This window comes from Grus americana, chromosome 21, assembly GCF_028858705.1.
Source record: "Grus americana isolate bGruAme1 chromosome 21, bGruAme1.mat, whole genome shotgun sequence".
NCBI lineage: Eukaryota > Metazoa > Chordata > Aves > Gruiformes > Gruidae > Grus > Grus americana.
Window position 1 is genome coordinate 1,318,372 of NC_072872.1, and position 20,596 is coordinate 1,338,967.

A 20,596-nucleotide genomic window follows, 5' to 3' on the forward strand; every position below is an offset into this window, starting at 1 on the left:
CTTACTTTTTCCCTCCACGTCTGGGTAGTTTTTCTGCTGACTGTCCTGTGCTGCGGCAAAGCACAAGCTTGCCTTGGGACACTCGTTGCACTGGAGCAGGAGCGTGAGGTTCTGGCTGAGCCAGTAAAGCGTAACCGGGATCACCGAGATGAAATAAGAGCCTGGCCAGCAGATCTCCCCCGTTGAGACCAGCGGGATAGTTACGGCTTTTGGCCATCCCCTTGATTCAGTTGAATCTTCTTGTCGTGTGAAGGCATCACCATGGGCTTTGGGTCACTTGCTTTCTCCTCCTGCTTGGTCTCCATTATGGGCAAGCAGCAGCAAGGTGCCATGCTCCAGCAATTCCTGTGATTTTGCAACAAGGTCTGCAGTACTTGACTGGAAAAAGCTATTTTTTTGCCAGAGCGCGGTCTGATGATTTGCGACTACAGCCGGATGGGGAGAGAGCCGAGAGCTGGTTGCGTATAGAATCAACTAAACTTCTTTCCGAGCGTTTTCCATAAGAGAAGATACTAGTGATGTAAAACATTTGAGATCCCCATTACTTCATGCTGAATGACTTTCCCCATCGGGAGTGGGGAAGAGTTGCGAACAGCCGGGATTTCAGATTGTGTTTATGCATGGTGCAGCTAATCCAGGCACTTACCGGATCACTTCTGCATTCTGAAATCTATTTTAAGATACTACAATTAAGTCAAACAGGATGAAATAAATGTTTTTTCAAGAGCAGGTTAATAAGCATGAATTTTTATCAGCTGTAATTTATATGCAGAGCACAGCGGTGATGTCCAATCATCTCCTGTAAGGTATGCAAATACTTCATTGTTTAATATCCAGCCTTCGTTTTGATTAGGTACTTGGAACCACTTTTGTTAATCAGAGAAGAGCTCTGAAATAGAGCTCACCAGAAAAAGTTCATTAGTGAAGCATAACTGAAAATTTAAGCCCACTTAAGCCAGGAAATTCAAAGTTATTGTCCCAACAGCATCTCTAATTCATTTCTTTTAGCAAGTGTAGTATCTTGAATGAAACTGGAGGACGCCTTAATAACTACGCTCAGCCGCTGAATTCCACTAGTGGTGGATGCTGTCATTTTAAACAGTCTAAGAATCAGTAAACTTTAAATATTCAGCCATAACTTTGAAAGGGCTAGGGCTTTTTTATATTGCCTTTCCTCAGCTGATAAAAGCTGTGAACAGTCAGCGTGGGCTTCACGTGAAAATACCTGCCTGTTGCAACGCTCACGGTTATGGGCAGCTCCTGGAGTTAAGAGTGAGATTTCATCGGGCTGAACACTCAAAATGTCAACGTGCAATCTCCAGGCTTGACGAAGCATCATTTAATCCAAAGTGACCCCCAGTCCAATGATATTTTAGGAGTATGTTAAATTCTAGTAACGTTTCTTCTATATTGACGGCCAGTAGCTGATTCTGTAATCTCATTAGTTAAATGACACAAGCACAGAGGGAGAAACTTGCTCAAGAAGTGCGTGGAAGCCGTTGCTGTAGGCCAGTCCCTGCTCCAAATTCTACATTTGAAAAAGAAGCCATTTAATAATAATCATGGGTTTCACATTTTTCATTTTTTTTTCCTTTAGATTTGCATTATTTTTTTAACTGACTCAAAGAAAACCCAAAAGTTTGATAACACCAGCCCGACGCACCCTCTCCTCTCAGTAGATGAAGTGCTTAACATCAAAAAAAAAAAAAATCTTTGAATTGTCCAAAAGATGAGCATCGCTGCCAAGACTCGAGCCGCGTGATTTTTAGCTCTTTCTGTGCTTTTTGTATCTCCTGTTTTGTAGTCACCGTCGCTGACCAAAAAACGTTTCAGGTGGAGTCTTCCCAGCACCTCCGCAGTGGTTGCTTAATTGCTAAAGTGCTTTTTAAGTTCCTGCCTAAGAGAAGCTGGCAGTAAGCGGCGATATTATTTATACGTTTCTAGCAGGATTCTATTTTTCACACTATATTTTTTGCTGGGAATATAAATAAAGCCCAGGACTGTGTGTGGAATCTGGCTACGGTATTTAGAAGATTTTCCTGGCGAACCTCTTCCAAGTATCAATGAGTTTGTCACGCTTGGTGTTCGCTCGGCTACGGTAGGATAGAATAACTCCAAGCGACTCTTTTAGCATCATAAATCGTGAGAGCAATTTTAAATGGGGTTGTTTTTCCTAGAAAGTCTCTAAATGCTCCGTTTTGAAGCTGCGAGCCTGCAATATTGCTTTGCAATCTCATTCCCACAAAATAAATGAGTATTTTCCAAATTTCTTAAGAAAACACATTTACTGACCCAGGGAGTTTCTAGGCTTACAGGTTTCTTCTCCACTAGGCTCGTTTGGTTCCTGTAATTCTCCTTTCCCTCCCCCCGCTGCTTTCGTCCATAAATTTTTTCATAAAATGAAAGGAATGATCCGCTGAGGGCGAGGGGAAAGCTTTCTGGAAACCTGCTCGTTTGTAAAACTCTGTTTTCTTTGGCTTCCTTCGGATTTGGCTGAAGGTAGGGATGCAATCCTTCATCCATAGTCCAGCCGATCTCATCGGGCTCATTCCTGGAAGAGGAGCAATCCCAAATAAAATATCAACCCTTCACCCTGCTTGTTTATATTTTTATTTTTCCGCACGGGCTTTTTGCACAGTCCTCCTTTACCTTTCTGTTGCCTGGAATGGTGAAAAATAGCATATTGAAGATAATTTACTCTTTATTCTGCACTGTTCAGCTGCAACAGATGAAAAAGCTGGAAATGGGTGAAAAAGAGAGTCCCACCAAGAGGAGCAGATTGCCAGAGTTTCTTTTAGGGAAATAAGTTTTACATGGATTTCTGATAGCCTGTCCGAAAGAAGGAATTAGACATCTATGTCTTGGGCGCTCTGCTTTATTTTGATTGTTTAAAAATCCCTTTTCCTGTAGATCTTCCAAGAAGTCCGCATGGACAAATGGCTGGATAAGAGCAGCCACCCGCAAAAAGCTGCGTGGCTTTCCACTTTAGGTTATTAAATAAAATTTAGCCCCGTTTTCTTCTTTGCACGATCCCTGACGGGTGTTTAAGGGGATTTTGCAAATGTGAGTAGCTGACTTGCCCCATCTGTTCGCTGTAACGTACACAAGTGCTTCACGTCTAAGTTTGAGCAAGTTTGGCGTAGTTACGTAGTCTTACACAAGGTTTTCCTTAAACTCTGACATAAAATCCAGGGGACTATTTTTGTCTCTATCAAATCTCCATGAACACAAGTGAAGCGTTTGTCCCAGTAATGGTGGGGACGTAATTAAAATACGCGGTCTCTGCGACAGCTCGTGGCTTTTTCAGTCTCGTAGTTTTGGGTTTTATATATAGAAAATCTTGAGCTCACTCTGTGCCGATTGGGAACCAGCTCTTTCTTTAGATTGACGCACAGTTGGTTTTATTCTTGTGATATCCAGCAGGTACCACCCGTAAGTCTGTCTGTAGAAGGCATGGGATGGGTTTTTTTGTTACACCTCTGGGGTTGTATGAATCTAGATTATTTTCCTGCTGCGCTAGCAAGTTACTATGTGTGTGCATAGATACATATATACACTAGTCATACAGACATGCACACATTATCGATCTAGAAATAAATCTGTAGAAAAATAAATAAATACATGTTGAAATATCGAAGGTGTTTGAAATAACTGAGCAGTTGTGAAAGGAGTCGAGGCCAGAAAACAAACTGAACTTGCAGAGAGGGCCAGGGGTCCTGCAGTATATCTGACTTTTGGGGGACTATGCAGAGGAGCGTTCCCGCTGCTCTTGGAGGGAGCGTTCGGAGGATGAATGTGTTAATAACTCTGCTGTGCTGTCTCTTTCTTGCTGTTGGTAACAGTAATTGTCTCTTTTTCCCCTTTCCCTGCTGCCTTCTCCTCCCTCCCTTTCCCATGTACTTTTTGAATTTATTCAATTGGTCTGTGTATCTTTTCTCACTTTATTTTCCCTGCCTTTTGTTTTTCTTTTCTATCCCGCCCCACTCCCGTCTCCCCACTTGTTTTGCTTGTGCTCCATGTTGCTAGTTTTTACGTTCGCACGCTCATTATCACCCTTTTTTGTACTTCAAATCCCAGCAGCCCTCCAGCCAGGTCCCCGAGCACAGCCCTGCGGTCTATGGGACTGTGGAGAACACCCATCTCGCCGCCAGCACCCCTGTCACTGCGACTAGCAACCCGAAGCAAGGTTTGTTGATGGATATTTCCTTCCTGATTATTTTCAGTCTTTTTTTTTTCCTCTTTTTTTTTTTTCCCCCTCCTTTCTTCTTTTAATTTGAATATTTTTGGTGTGGAGACAAGCCGTTAGCAGAAATAGGAGGGGAGGGACTTCTTTTCCTCCAGTGGAACAGTCTAACAATGTGTTGCTAAGGGAATTAATTGAAATTTGCCAACGTGAAACTGCTTAAAAATTATTGTATTCAAGCTTAGATGTCCTTATCGTTGTTTCAGAGCACCTAGAAGCGTGAACCTCCTCTCGCCATCCTTCAGAAACAAGCGCGTTGTCAGTAAAATGCTCTTAGCCAGAGAGGCTTTATATCATTTGGACAATTAGCCGTAGCGATGGCACGGAACCAGAGCATCGTACGGCTCCTCCAGAGCTGCTCACATATCCTGTCCTACAGGGCACGGGAGATTTTAATTAGGGAAAAAAAAAAACCATTAGCGTGCAAAGTGTCTCATAATAAATATTGCTGACCAGTAAAAATGGCACAGATGGAAAAAGTTTCTTGAAGTGATTACATTTCCTTCTCATATCTAAGAATATACATTTGAAGGGAGATTTTTTTTTTAAAGTGTTTAAAGAAGGGGTGTCCTGGGAGGGAGGATGGAGTATGCCAAGTCTCTTCCCACACTGAAATTCCATAGCCACCTAAAAGCCATTAAAAAGCTGTAGTTAACGATGTGTATACTGCCGTCGTGTTAACGGACTTGGTGTTGGAATACAGAGTTGACACCGCCGTTTGCTTCCCGGTTATTCACTGCATTGCAGCGTTTTTGGTTTCTGCTTAGAGTGACGTGTACGTGAAAGTCGAGAAGCGGGATCTTTCACTCCCGAGCGCATCCTGTCGACTTCCAGCCTGCTGAGATGGTTTTTGTCAGAGTATTTGCTAGAGGAGAACTAAGCCCCAGAGAAGCACAGCTCTAGAAAAGAGGAAAAGAAGCTGCCTCTGATGCTTCAGAAGTCACAGATCCAAATAGCAGCACGGTCACTGTTTAAGAGTAAAGGGGAGTATCCCTGAGGCTAATTTGTATCAGATTCTGAAATTCACTGAAACCATTGCTCTTTTACAGCCGTAGTGTAGACTTCAGGGGTTTCCCTCGGTGAGAACTGTTCCGTGGATACATCTCTAGACTGGTGCGATGTCTAGAAATGGTTGAAAAGGGACTTTTTGGAGATTTTCTGGTCCCATCTCCCGCTTGAAGTGGGACTATGGCTTTGTCTAGATGTCTCTGTCACCTGAAAAAGGTGTGGGTAGGTCTAACGTACGTCGAATCGTCCGTGACTGTGCTGGCCAAACGCAGCTCATGGGCTCGCTGCTGTGCGAACGAGTCTTCCTCCTCTTCTCTCTGCCTTTAACTTAATCCCTTTGTAGGCAACTGTAAGTAAACTGGAAGTAAGTGGTCTTTATTCAGTTAGTTACACAGGTCTGACTGTGCTGGTTTAGGTATAAATCAGGGCTTGAACTGGGATTTAACACTGATGAGCTTTCCTGTGTTTATCTCTGTTCCATCCCAGAAAGATTCAAACATTTGTTCCAGTCCAAAAATTGCTAACAAGCGCATTGATGTAAGCATTGCAGAGAAAGAGCGAGCCCTGAAATAACACCATTAGTGTTCGACTGTGGCCTCGGGCTGGGGGAGAGCAGCGGTGGTGTCGGTCACAGGACAGAGCGAGTTAAAGGTGCAGGAAGTTTAGACACCATTAAAATTATTTATTTAAACCAAGCTAGTGACGTGGGGGAGCACATCTTTCCAGAAGTACACGCCAAGGTATCAAAATAATTTTTCACTTTGTGCCTGATGTCGGTTTTTTCTTGCTCAAAAATAAAAATAGTCCTAGAGAGGATTGCATGGCTTGCTTAAGCAAGCATTTATTAAAACCAGTATTATTGCTTCCCTTACGACCCCTGCACCGCATTCATCCTGTGTGTCAGATTCTCCCTTGTGCCCTTCCCCTGTTGCGCTCGTTTGCATCAGTTGAAATTTGGTATAAAGCTATCGTTCTAATTTTGTGATATTCAGCGATCGTTTTGCAGTTATTTATAGCTGCGCGCAGCACTTGGCCCGGTCGCCGGGTTGGGGATCAGGAACGGAGCACGCGTGCTGTGCCGGCAGACCCGGCCTCTGTTATTTCTCCCTGCGAGTATCTGCAGTCCCTGTTATTCTTGCATTGAAGTCGTTAGCGAGGCTGAATTTGGGATGGCGTTGTGTTTCATATCCTTGGGTTTTTTTCTTTAGAAGACAAGTGTTTGGCATTTGCTGCTCTTAAAGCAGCTTCTGGCGCTTCAGGCTTCAAAATTCAAAATGATTTGGAGGAACACAGGAATCGCTGCTGTAATACCTTGAAAAGTAGCGTTATTTGGGGGCAAGCAGTTAGCTGTCGTTCCTATAGGTGCCCTTGGTGCACGTAGGCGAGGGTATGGCTGGAGAATTCAGGTCAAACCGATGGCAGAGCGTGCAGGAACCTGGCCGCAGGCCAGGCTGGTGCAGAAGTTGTAATGGGGTATAATTGTGCCTGAAATCAGAGCTGTCCGTGTTTCCCTCGCTTGCACAGGTTCAGTGGGACGTTTGGAGTATTTTTATTATTTTTTTCAAACCTCTTTCCGAATCCTGCAATGTATCAGGCACCGAGAACGTATAACACTGTTCGTGGAAAAATAGATTCATGTCAGATCCTGACAGTTTCGAAAACTTTTCAGCCCCTCCACTGACACTATGACTCAGTAACGTGTGCTCCAAAAACCGCCTGCGAAACCAGGGTCGGTACCGCCTGGCGAACGTTTGCATTGGGACAAAAGATGGAAAAATGGCAGTAAGCCCAGCGATTATTTTCAGATAAACACCATGAAGCAGAAACCAATTCCCGTTTCCAGTAAAATCTTCCCCGTCCAACCGCTCCGGGCGATCTTCGCCACCACGACCACCCAGCGAGCCGGCTCCCTCTCTGGCTTTAATGTCTTTGCGTGGAGGAGATAGCGAGCGTCTGTCCTGCTGAGTTTGTCAAAGTCTTTCTAGTGGAGAGTGGTTTTTGTAAGATTGGTATTTATCTGGAGATTTAAAAAAAATATCTATTGACGGAGCAAGCTTTCCTCCTGAACAGCCTAGCGCTTCCAGTAAATACTTTCTAAATATAATGATGTGATGAATTTAGGAAAAGGGATCTGATTCAATTGGGATGAATTGCGTCAGGTTTTGTTTTCCTTTCCCAACTGTATGTTGTTTCACGTGACCCTTTCTGTAAGAGTTGGCCGGGACGAATGTTCCTTTGCCAGGACTTTGAGATTTGTTCTCTGTGATGGTCGGTCAAGTTAATAATTCTCATTAGTCAAATCTGCTCATCCTTCTTCTGAAATCCTCCCTCCTCAAATTACTTTTCTCCTTGCATTTTGCGCACGCAGCCTGTATTGGTGGCTGTTTATTGGCCAAGTAAGGTGGTGTTTGAAGAAAGTGTGTTCAAACCACTGGTTTTAATATGCAGTTGTATATTTTTGCTGTGGTTTTTATCTCTTGGAATGTTTTTATGTTTTTCTAGACACTTCAAATGCCTTTTTTTTTTTTCTTTTGAACAATTTCATTTGACTCAAGGGAGAGAATATCCAGGCAGTTGTTTATAGTGAGCTGTAAATGTCAAGAATGCTCCATGAGTTGTCTGCAAAGGATGTTCCAGAAATCGGAGGTGATGCATTTTCTTTTCTAAACGAGTTCCCAGGTCCTTTTTTTCTTCCATGGAGCCTTCAGAATCAAAATCAGCTGTTGGGATACTTTCTGCTATCTTTTTTTTCCTCATTTGTCATCCTCATCCAAAGCTGTCTCCCTACGTGCCTCATTAAGTTGATAAACTACTGCTTTGGCTGTGGTCCTCACCGTAAAGCTGCTGGGGCTGTCGACGGCTGGAAGCAAAGCTCTCCATTGCTCCAGCTGTTCCTAAAGATGGGACTCGATACCCCCAGCAGTTTTCGGATGGGTTCTCCTTCCAAACCCCTTTCCCTTCAGCCTGTCTGTTGCATAAGCCCCAAATGGAAAGCCGGCAGAGCTGGGAAAGACCAAAACCTGCATTTTGATGATTTGGGGTGGTTCTAGCCTTTGATTTCCTAGTCTGAACAGGGCGGTTTGTGCCTCTGGACTTTCCAGAATTGTTATTTGCTGTGGTGGCAGTGTCCCGAAGGATTTCCTTGTTCCATTAGTGCTCAGAAGTCCTGGGGGCATTTTGCATTGACCGAGCAGAGCAGAGCTTCCTCCTTGCGGACGGATAAAGCTGACCTCGTAACGGTGATTAGGAACTGGACCGTTGAGTGATACCTGTCTCATCCGTCTTGCAGAGGCATTTCCCTCAGCAGGATCTTGCAGTCTACATCTTGTCTTCAAATCGGAGGTGGGAGAGGGTCTTTTAGGATCTTGGCTCATCTTCTGTTCAAAAGAAGTGGGAGTAAGTGTGTTAAATGGATTTGCAGCAGACCTTGGGGAGCTGCGTGATGGTCGTGGCAGGGGAGGCATGGCAGAGTCTGTTGCTAATCACAAGATAAGTACAGAGACTTCTCCACACACAATATTTTGGGGTTTCATTTGATACGCGTGCGTATTTCGATGTGCTTTTCCCAGCCGGCTTGATACCCTTTGCCCACAAGCATCAAGAGGGAACGATGGTGTTCTTTGGTGGCGGCTGCGCCTCAATCCCTTTTTTTGGGGGTTTGCTTTTTTTGGGAAAAGTTATCTTTGTCAAAATTCAGAGCAAAAAAAAAAAAGGGGGAGGATTGTATCCTTTGGTCTGATAGGTGATGGAGTTGAGAAATAACAAGTGGAAAAATAAACTAGATGCATCTTGCGTGTTAGTAATGGCGCGACACGTGGCAGATGTAAATGAATGGCTCGTCATCACTCATGGAGGAGTTTCCCTGTTTTACAAAGAGGAGGAACGGAGGCAAAGAGCACCTGCGGGTTCAGCCCCAGGCTCCTTTGAGGCAGGATCTAGCTAAAGCATATTTTTGTCTTCTGTAATTTCTGTCAAGACAAATTCTATTTTCAGCAGCAGTTTCTGCAAAAAATCCACATTTTATAACACACTTATGCGCCTTTTCTGTAAAGGACTGCCGTTTGCTGCAAAGCCTACATGCGGAAAAACAGAAGCAGGGGTTACATTTTCAGATTTGCCAGCTGCAGGTTGTCTGGACTTTTCCTTTAGATGTCAAGGTTTAGCTTCAGGTGCCTCTGGTGTCTTTCTCGGAGCTTCTTGAGTAGCGGGCAGGGTACAGGCAAGGGGAACCCAGGGAAGGAGCCGCAGTGAAGGAAAATGGAGTTGATTTGCTGTTTATAACATTGCTTTTTTTTTTTTTTTTTTCCCCCAGAAGAGAAGCCAAAACCAGAGCCAGTATTAAAACCACCCTCTCCAGTCCTCAGACCAGAACCTACTGGAGAGAAAAAAGATCAAGCTGGCCAGACGACCGAGGCCACCTCGGTGGAAACCCCACCAGAACTTCCTCTTGCTCCATCACCAACCCCGGCTGCTCCCGTCGCAGTTGTTTCTGCTGCTGCTGTTGTCGCCATTTCTAGTAAATCCACGTTCGCAGCTGACTCGGAGGAGAAATGTGAACTGGCTTCCCCAAAAGAGGAGGCAACGCCTATATCTAATGCCGCGACCTGCACGGACACATCGGACCCTTCACCAGCGGAAGAGGCTGATGCAGAGTTGTGCAAGGAGCCTAGTAGTGTAGCATCTAGTGATATTCCAGTGACTGCTAGTACTAATCTAATTAATGAAATGAACGGAGTTAGTGAAAAAGTAACTGCCGCAGAGAGCATCGTAGATGTAGCCCAGGCGGAAGTTGCGCCGTTGACTGTTGAGTTGGAGACACCAGAAGCACCTCCAGCAGAAGTGGAAAGCGTGCCATCTTCCAGTGCTCTTCACGCTGCTCCCTCTCCTCCTCCCACCCCACCTCCCACCCCACCACCTCCTTCTCCTCCAATTTCCGTTGCTGCTGCTGCTGCTGTTCCCACTACAACTCCTTCTCCACCTCCTCTTCCGTCTCTTAGTACCCTCTCTGTTGTTCAGGGAGATTTAGAAGGAGAGGAGAGCACGAGAACTATTCTTAACGAAGAGGTAAAAGATACTGAAAAGAAGGAAGAGACGGAAGCAGATGGGCAACTGGAGGAGAGCACAGAGGCTCAGAGTTTAAACTTGAGCAAGAACCCTGTCCCAGGTAAGCGTTGGGCACCGTGGTTGCGTGCGGAAAACCGGAGGATGAAGGAAAAAGGGGTCTTTGGGGTTCTATCGGATGTTTCTGTTTCTATCTGCCAAAAAAATAAATCTGGTTGCGTTGCGTGGCCGTCGTTGTTTGCAGGGACAAAATAACCCACCTCATAGTTGTTCATAAACAAGGTAGCCGACTCGGATGTGCATCCCAGGGCTGGCTGGGTTCATGCTCTCTGCCAGCGTTCTGCTTTCCAGGTGATACAGGGTAACGGGGGAATTCAAAGGATGCTGCTCTTGTTCTCTCCGGGACGACTGCTTGGTTTGAGAACGTGTTGCTCTGGATTTATCAGCCTGCTCCTAAACCAGATTAACATTCCGACCTTGAAGCCCTCTGGGTGAACCTTCTGAGCCAGCGGTTTCTGGAAAAAGCAGTGGGGTGGGGTGTTGGGGGGGTTTTTCCCCAACTATGAAAAAAAGTGTCATGCTGTTACCAGATGTGGGTAAATGAAACGGACCATTAAAACTCTTCCAAACGACTGAAGCGCCGAGTGTCACCCATCTCAATCTGCCCAGCCTTAATTAACGAGGCATCTGGTTTTCCTCTGCAAAAGTAACACGTAAGCGAAATTCCCCCCTTCTCGCTCGGCTTGGCTCTTCTCTTTTCACTGGTCTTGAAATTTTCAGAAAACAAGGTGCTTTAGTTCAGGAGGCATAAGGACTTGTTACAAATTACTAAATATTGAAATTTCTGTAGCTGCCTCTTAAAATCCAGGCTATTTCTCTGAGTGTTGATGTCTGCCTTTGGTTTGTGTCCCATCACATCGCTGATTTAGCGTTTAACAGATTCATACAGACCACCGTCTTTTTATTTCCTGTATTTTCTATGGAAAACTGCTCTTTTTTCAGGACTTCCTGGAAATGAAACTGTGGAAAAGAAGTTAAATCAATCAATTACTTGTATTTAGCGGCTGGAGGGAGTATAATGGTGGCTATTATGTGTGCCTAGCAGTGTTAAAGCATTTAAATGTGTCCCATCTTTCACACTCTGTTTTGCAGTCCTTTCGCAGTTGTCGAGGTGGTTCATTTAAATACCCTTTGACTTTGATGAAGTTTGGACAAGAAACAAAAGGGAAGGAGTAGATTGTGGTTTGGTTTTGTTGGGGTTTTTTTAAAGTACCATTTAAAATAAGGTGGGTTTCTTAGTTTATGCTTTCCTAAGCGAGCGGTAGATGTGTAACGGCATCGGTAGCATCCAGGGCTACGCTCTGCGATGGATTAAATTAAATGAAAAGCTGAGATTGGCCTTGTTCCATATTTGTGTAATGCTACGCTAGGTCAATATGCTGGATCTTAAATAAAATCCAATATCTAGAGAAGATCAGAACGATCCCTTCACTCTACCAGCCACAGGGTTGTGGTTTTTTTCCTGTTAATCTTTTTCTATTTTTATTTTACTCGGGTCATTTCACTGCTCTGGCACTTGTTGTTCTTCCAATCTGAGCTACTTCATAACACAAATTAATTTCCTTACAAAGTAGAGAAATGGGACTCTGTAAGTAAGGCTGTACGCAGCCAGGTTCCAGCTTGCAATATTATTGCTTGCTTTGTAATGTCCTGTAGTTGAAATTAAAAAAAAAAATTATGTACAGCGTTTTGGGCTTTTAATTATGCAGAAGATTAATTTTAATGCTCTAATGTCGTTAGGCTAGACAGCACACATTAGCCAATACTTTGGCTTTGGCAACAGAGAAACAAATATTTCTCAAGTCACGTAAAAGATCACTTGAAACTCTGATTACTATTAAAAGCTCAGTATTTCAAGGAAAGGAAAATAAAGCAAAATACTCTCCAAGTGAGGTTTTTGTGCTTTACTCCTTCTTTAATGCAGTATAACTGTATTGCATTTCTCTGCCAACCTCTTTTTTTTTTTTTTTTTTTTTTTTTTGAGCAATAATTTTCCAATTCTTCCTGGGAGAGGGGAAGAGAGATTTAAATAACGTCATCTGAAGGTGACTCCTAATTCAGGCGTCGGTCTGGGCTGAACGAGGAATTACGTGTCTCTGCCATACGCTGGGAACTGCAGATGCTGAACTTCAGGAGCAAGGAGAAAGGGCTGTATTATTCTTTCTTTTTTTTTCTTTTTTTCTTGGACTAAAGGCCAAGAGGATTTGGGTTTTTTTATGATCTCTGGAGATAGGATAGAAATTGGGATAAGGGAAACGTCTCAACCACGTGGTGGTAAGCGTGAGCTCTGTGACTTTTAACAAGATTTTCTTTGGGGTTTTCAGCAGAGGTGTGTACTTCTTACAGAGCAGTTTGGCCTCAAGTCACAGCACTTTATTCCCTTGAACAGTAGCTGATCTGATTTGACCAGGACACTACTCAGACCCAAGACCTCTAAGAATAATCTCATCGCTGCAGCACTTACTCCCGAGTGTCCTTTTCGTAGTTATAACCTGGCCAGCCTAAAAATCTGGGGTTTCTGAAGGAGATGTTAATCCACCTCCTCCCTGATGTGGCACGGCCGTACTGTTGCAGAATACACCGTCTCTGTATTGAGAAACAAATGCGTTCGGGCTGCAGAGGCTTTCAAACATCTTTATAATCCAGCAGTTCTTTTTTTTTTTTTTTTTTTTTTTTTTTTACGGCCCAAGAAAGTGAATTTTTCAGTGTTCGCAGGAACAGACCGGAGCTGAGCAGAGCTGACCCTTTTGGGATCCAGGGGAACCCCAACTTGTTCTTTTTTGCTCTAGTAGGTGTCCACCGGATTTCCAAGGGCAGAGGATGTCTACAGCAGCACCTCTGGTGTATTCTTCTTATTTTGCAGAAATTGGAGTATACTTGCTTTCCCTTTTTACTTTACACTGCGTTCTATCTACTCTTAATACCTTAAGTTGTGTCAGCCTGCATAATGAAAATAGTAATTGTCGTGGTTCAGTCTCAGTATCTGATAGGAGCTGGTTCAGCCATAGCTTGCTTGTCAGCTTTATTGGTCCTGCTTATAATCCCCTGCGAAACGGGGAAGATTTGGTGGGTTTCAGAACATTAAACCACTGAGAACTGCCTTTTTTTTTTTTTCTTCACCCTGCCAGGAGGGTGTTTTACCTGGGTGTATTGTTTCTTGCTGCTGACTGTGTTTCTGTTCTGAGCCTTTGCCGAAACGCGGGGTTAGAGGAGATGCGTTCACCCTGTTGCCAGCATGGAGGCAGCAGATCCCATTCCTGCCTGCTCAGGAACGGTTATCTTGAGGTTTTCAGGATGGGCAGAGCTGTTATCTGCAAAGGGCAAGAGCACGCAGCTTTTAAAATAATTAATTCCTACTCATCTTCATTACAAGAAAAAAAATACAGATATTATCAAGAGAGGAACTCAACTCTCAGCCTGCGATCCTTACTAAAAACATCGCTCCGGTTAAAAGTCATCACCGACACGGAGTTGCTTTTGTTATTAAATTCTGGTGTTTCTCTAGTAGCTTTGCCGGCTGTGGTGAGGGACGAGTGCTTCTCAGGGAACAAACCAGGAAAGATTTTTCTTGGTGGAGTGGAATTTCTGAAGAAGACTTGAAGCCTTTAGGACATGCTCTGAATTCCTGCCTTTGATGTAATCTTTCTATCATGGTTATTACAAGAAGCAAAGAGGAAAATAAGAGGTTGCTGTCTGTCCCAGGCAGGACTCCGAGGAACATAGGAAGCCAAAAGAGCTTAATGCGCTTTGAATTCAAAGGGCTGTTTCTTGCAGAGCTGATTTATGAGACATATTTCGATATGAAGTAGCCCAACTGACTGTGAGTCCCTGGGTTTCTTAGCTGCGGAGGCTGTAACGAGCAACTTGGGGCAGTAATTGGAAATAATCTTGGAGAAATCTCTCCGGCACCCAAAGCCAGAAGAGCCGGAAACATAAATCAGGTATCGCCTTTTTCTTGATTTGCTGGCATAGCCCACTGGAATATATTTTCTTTCCCATGAGCTGTAAGGCAATGGTGAGTCTTCGCTTTGGTTTTTTAATGGTGCGTTGGCTAAAAAATAAAAACAGAAAAGCTGGTATTAATTTATGCTTAGCAATTGGCACCCACATCAGAGAGGAGATTGCCTTCTCTGTCTCGCTTGGTTGTGGACTTGCTGGGGTGGGTATCTCCTGCAGAAAGATGTTCCATGGAAGAACGTGATGTAGCTGGAGAAATGGATCTGCTGAGCAGTGATGTTATCGCCAGTAACGATGCCCAGGATAGTCGGAAAGAAGGATTTAATTGGGTTGAGCTTTGCGATGGAATTGTGCTTGTGTTATAATTCAGATTGTAAAAGAAAAGGGGAATAGCTTAAAAACGTAGAAAGAATTAAAAGAGCAGAAGTAATGAAGTAAGTAATATTTAGCAAGAACATAAAAATGGGATGTGGCCTCTAATGTAGATCAGTATTTTCACTCCTGTTATCTTTATTTTTGTAAGCAGCAATAAGCCAAGAGCTCAGCAGTGCGCTGGCTCTGCTCGTGTCCCTTCTCCAGTGGACAGAAATTACCACCTAACACATCAAAGTGGGCTGAAAACAAGCTCTGGAAATGTGTGAATGCAGGCAAAAATGAATCCGCATTTGAGAACGAATTTGATTATTGGTGTGCACGCAAAATGCATCATTTGGGGGGGACAGGAAAATCAAAAGACCAGAAGCATCCGGAGATAAGAGCCAAACCGGACACGTTACATTTTGTTTTCCCTACGGCTCGTGGAGAGCTGAAACTCAGTTTTTGGATGGCACCAGCGCTCTTGTCCTGGGTGGGTTTTGGGTTTGGGAGGGTTGGCACCTAAACTCACTTTAATTTTCTAAGCATACATTAGCATAAATTCTCCTATTGAGTCAGTTCCTGTAGCAGAAATGAGAACTCAACAGAAAAAGAAAAAAAATCTGATGTCTGCTATTTTAAGAGGGGAAAAATTGAGCGATGTCTCTGGAGATCTTGCCGGCGTACCCCGTCAGCTCCGAAATACGGTCGGGTGTTAGAACTGCAGAGCTACGGGGCTGAGCGAAGGCTGCTGCCGTGTCTTGGGATTAAAGGCAAGCGTCCGGCCAAGCGTCCTCATGCAGGGAACCCCCAAAGCACCAACAAAACAAGGCAAAAGCCACGAGACTCGTTTGGGAGGCTCGGCAGGACCGCATCCTTTATAGAGCTTTCTTTCGCCAAAAAAAGGTGAAAAAAGGCATCGAGAAGCAATAATGCTCACGTCCTGAGGAAGGAGATGCCTCAAACCTTTGCCAATCCCAAATCCATGACCCGGAGTTTATTTCTGTGTATTTAAAAATGAAACGTTATTTTACACCATGGATGTTTCCGTAGCGTAGTTTGAGCATGAACGGAGTGAAATTCTGTCAAATGAAAAAACTTTGGGGTTAATTGATGAACTTACTTGGCTGTGGCAGTGTTTAGGTCATTACTGTGCGGATGTGACCCTCTCCTTGAAGAAATCCCCCCAAAATGTGGAAGTGGCAGCACCAAACAAGGTGTCATCGTGTCATGGCAGTGGAGCTCGATGTCCAGCCGTAAAACAGTGGGTTGACTTTTGAAAACCACTAAATCTTCACTACATTTTAGCAGATTTCCTTGGCGGAGGGAACTGTGAATGACTAGATGATGGCTGAATATTTGAATTAGAATTTTTTTATTTTCTTATGTTAACCTTTGCTTTGGGAGCATTTAGTATGAAGATAAACACTTTTATCAGCAACGACAGCTCCTGTTTGCAGTAAACTTCAATCACAAAATCAATTCTGTTTATGCTCGGTGTTAAATATGCAGATGTGCCCTGTATCGGAATTTAAGCTGGTAGCACTTGCAACAAATTACGAGCGTATTGGCTTAATGGTTTTGTCTCCTCTTAATATATTGTGTGGTTTCTTTTACACTTTGAGGGGGGAAAAAAGTGATTAGAGGAAATCACTGGTGATGTTAGAAATATTAAATGGTGTTTTCTTTGAATCAGTTGGCCAGGGAAATTAATGGATGGTGGGGTTGTTAACCTGCTTTTAAATGGAAATATAAACCCAGCTCAGGAGAGCAAGATTGAAGGAGTTGTCCTGTTGTCCTTTTGGATGAGATGCCGGAATTTTTGGCCTGTTCATGGTTGTGGTCCAGATGATGGCTAATTCTTATAATATTTCTTGAGCAAAAGATGTTGAGAACAACCTTCGCTCCTCACCAATACTTGATCTTTCCAAAAAAATTCCATTTCTGAAGGGGTTTTTTTGCCCTTATCCTGTTGGTAGTAAACTCCTTGCTATCACAAGTATCATTTCGAGCTTGAATGAGCAACTTGTAAAACAATTACCGTGTCTTAATGTCACACTAACGATTTTGTTATTACCGCATGGAAACAAAACGGGGTTATATCAAACTGAATCCTCCGCGAGGCTGCCACTGCTTCATTTTCCTGTATGTAAAACCAGCGTGCGAGGGGGAAAGGCATCACCCACGGCCAAATTCGCTCCGTGTAATTTAGTGTAGTAATAGATGTACGCTTATATTTCAGCCCAAACAGCTGTAACTGCACCAAAGACGTGGAAGAAACCAAAAGACCGGACCCAAGCCACTGAGGAGGTGACAGAGGCGGAAACAGAGGTAAGAGGGAACCGCAGTCTGGCTTTATCCAAATTTAACGATGCTGTTGCTCTCTTTACACTGTATTTTAGATGTTTTGTTTCCTAGTTGTCTCACAAGGACCCAGGGCAGCCTTTTTTGGGGGGAACTGTGATGTTCCCCAGCATTTTAGTCTGTTCTCTGTTGAAGCTCTTCAGTTTGCTTCCTTCTTGCCTAATTTAACGACTCCCAACAGTCAGGAGCGTGTAACTGCTGTCCTTCCAGTGAAGCGTGAGATAAAAGTGGATTTGAATCCCTTAGCGCTGCCCCGTGTGGGTCCCAGGCCACTGTGGTGACATTTGGCAGGTGGTTCTGCTGCACGGTGATGTCATTGTGATGTCACGGCCGAAGGTTAGTTTCCCCTGATGACCACCTGGGAAAGGAAAACATTGAAGTCTTCAGGCAAAACCACCTTGACAGTAATTAGATGAGTAACGAAGATCTCCCTTGCTGCCATTCTGGTAGGGATATTGCAGGGGGGACTTCTTTGTTTAATATCCTGGGTAAAATTGGGGTTAGAATAGATCACAGAGGGGTTAAGAGAGTAAAAATGTAAAAATTCCAACTGCTCTGTGCATGTAGAAAAACCTCTGTCGGCCAGACGTGACGCAGAGAAGCGTTGCTGCTTCACTCCAAATTTTTCTTCAGTTATTATTCATCTGCCGTTTCCTCCGCAACTTTCCCTCACCACAAACATCGTCGAACCTTTCTGCTCTAAAAGCACGTCATTGCAGAGTAAATCTTGAGTCTAGCGGACAGTTCTTTATCCTTTGTAGAAGGAAACGTTTGCGGTTTCTCCACCGAAGCAGCAGATAAGCCCGTTGACATGTTATGAATGGTCTAGAAGTGCTCTCCCCACTGTTTATGGAGCAATAGATGTTTAAAATGCTCACGTGCAAGGTAGCACGCTGCGGCAGCTGCTCTGTGCGCAACGGAAAAGCTGATGTTTGGGTAATCCAAGGAAACGAAAAGAATCCCTATGCTCGTTTTTAAGCCGGCGAGCAAAGGATGTTGCTGGGCTGCACGAGCAAGTTTATACTCCGTACGCTTTCTTCGTCATTTATTGGAGTCTGGTCTCCTGGACCACTTGGCGTTTTCGCCAATGCTAATTTTCCAGAGTATTCCCTTGATAAAATCTGTAAAAAGCATTTTAGGGTGTGGTGCCCTCAGGTAGGGAGGCGGGAGGATGCAGAGCCTCTTCCGGAGCATCCTCGGTTTAAGTCTTTAATGCTTAGACGTGGTGGGGTTTCTCCCAGGAGAAGCACATTCCTGACGCCTTCCCTGTCTGAATTCAGACTAAGGCTGTGTCCTTGGAGAGCTCTGCAGTCAGCAGCCAGGGATATTATTTGTGCGTTTTCCTGAAACTGAGATGCTGAAGTTGTGGCTGTATGTCACCTTACCTCCTTTATTGGGATCTGCTGCAATTAGCAGCAGGAAACGTACCTTTAAAGGAAGGATCCCCCCAAAATGAGCACGATGTCCCTTTTAAAGTAGCAGGAAATGTACCTTTAAAGGAAGGATCCCCCCAAAATGAGCACGATGTCCCTTTTAAAGTAGCAGGAAATGTACCTTTAAAGGAAGGATCCCCCCAAAATGAGCACGATGTCCCTTTTAAAGTAGCCAGTGAGCTGCGGGAGAGGGGAAAAGCGAGGTTGTCTTTCCCGGCTGGGACTGCTCGTGGCTGTCGTGTGTAGGGCTTAATAGTCCCTTCCATCCCATCTGTCGTGGTTTTACCCCAGCCGGCAGCTAAGCACCACGCAGCCGCTCACTCGCTCCCCCCCCCATCGGGATGGGGGAGAGAATTGGAAAAGTTAAAGTGAGAAAACTCGTAGGTTGAGATAAAGACATTTTAATAGGTAAAGCAAAAGCCGCGCGCACAAGCAAAGCAAAGCAAGGAATTCATTCACCACTCCCCATGGGCAGGCAGGTGTTCAGCCATCTCCAGGGAAGCAGGGCCCTGTCACGCGTAATGGTTACTTGGGAAGACAAACGCCATCACTCCGAACGCCGCTGCCCCCCCCCTTCTCTTCCCCCCAAGCTCCTTATAAACTGAGCATGACGTCATACAGTATGGAATATCCCTTTGGTCAGTTTGGGTCACCTGTCCTGTCTGTCTCCTCCCAACTTCTTGTGCACTCCCAGCCATCCCGCTGGCAGGGCAGCGCAAGAAGCAGAAAAGGCCTTGGCCCTGTGTAAACACTGCTCAACAATAAGTCCATAGAACAAAAACATCTCTATATTATCAACACCGTCTCCAGCACAAATCCAAAACATATCCCCACACTAGCTACTATGAAGAAAATCAACCCTCTCAGCTAAAACCAGGACACCATCCCAGTACCTCCTGGGGATTTCACGGGCAACGCTCAGTCTGTCCAGTTGCGCTGTTAATTATCGGTGAGTTATCTCTGGTAACGAAGCGATATATCATGCGGTTGTTCTGTGTGTTGTTCCAGATCTCCGTGTTGCTGTTTAAGATGCATATGTATTCCTGTTACATGCAAAAATGCTGTATGAATAAATGAAAAGCCGTTTTGCGTGCTTTGAATTTTGGCAGGGTGTTTTTATCGTAACCTCTGTGTTTCCATCTGTGCTTCAGCCTAAAGTAGAAGAGGAACTTTCAGGTGATCAAGTACTTGAATCTGAACAGGAGAAAATGAGCCATGGGTTTCAACTGGAGAGAGACCCCTCTGAGCTTAAAAAAGCAAAACCTGTGGAAGAAAACGGAGAGCAGGAGGCAGAACCTGTCCGGAATGGCGCCGAGAGCGTTTCAGAGGGGGAAGGCACCGATGCAAACTCAGGCTTCACAGAGAGCTCCAGCGAAGGGCCAGTGTACCAGTATAAACCAGGTAAATCCTGTTTCAGACTCCTGCATATGCTCGCTTGGTTTTGTGTCTCCCTCCTTTAAGGGCTGCTAACGCCCCGTGCATCCTCCCCGTGGAAGGAAGGATGTTCCGGTGGGGCTGGAAGGGGGTCCAGCCTTCCACGGTGTCCGGCTCTGCTGGGATCCACTCACCAAGAGGCTCAGCAAGACCTTCTGGGGGAGCATGAGAGGAAAATGGTTTTTTTCTCTTGGTGGTGGTAATGAAGAGAAGAGAAAATCCCTGATTCCTGGAATTTATTGCACGTGTGGATGTTGGCTGCCACAGAGTGGAAATGGCAGCGAATTGGTTCCCGTGTGATTGACAGCTGAGAACGATCCAAGAAATTCCATCTAAGCAGACATAGCTCTTAAATAAGAGACTTGAGAGTTGTGATTGGGTCCTAAATGTGTACACATGAGTACATGTGTTCATATAGATACAATTTCCTGGCTAAACAGTTGCATAGATCTTCAGATTCCTAGAAGAGTAAGGAAAAGAAACAGTAGGTGATTTTCAGTCCAGGCTCTGCTCTTGAACTGTGAGCAGTTCTTCTGATAAAATAATTCAAGTTTGGGCTCCCAGGATATGGCCCTTTCGTTGCTGTTGAGCACTGGATATAGGCTGCCTGCGGGTCTTTTTGGTATTTATTAAGATATTTAATTTGTCAACCTGAACCTCTATTAACTCACCTCATGACGAG

At 44.5% G+C, this 20,596-nt stretch overlaps 1 protein-coding gene across 18 annotated transcripts in view; it reads left to right on the plus strand.

Moving 5' to 3' along the window:
* Positions 1–20,596, plus strand: part of EIF4G3 (eukaryotic translation initiation factor 4 gamma 3) — a 143,059-nt gene that overhangs the window by 86,686 nt on the left and 35,777 nt on the right. For 13 of the 18 annotated variants that reach the window (XM_054849409.1, XM_054849411.1, XM_054849417.1 and 10 more), the window contains 4 exons: positions 4,078–4,186; positions 9,564–10,415; positions 16,926–17,014; positions 19,632–19,881. In XM_054849409.1, coding sequence (XP_054705384.1) covers positions 4,078–4,186; positions 9,564–10,415; positions 16,926–17,014; positions 19,632–19,881 — 1,300 coding nt within the window. The remainder of the gene's footprint in view (positions 1–4,077; positions 4,187–9,563; positions 10,416–16,925; positions 17,015–19,631; positions 19,882–20,596) is intronic. The other 5 variants (XM_054849414.1, XM_054849418.1, XM_054849403.1 and 2 more) reach the window with 1 other exon arrangement.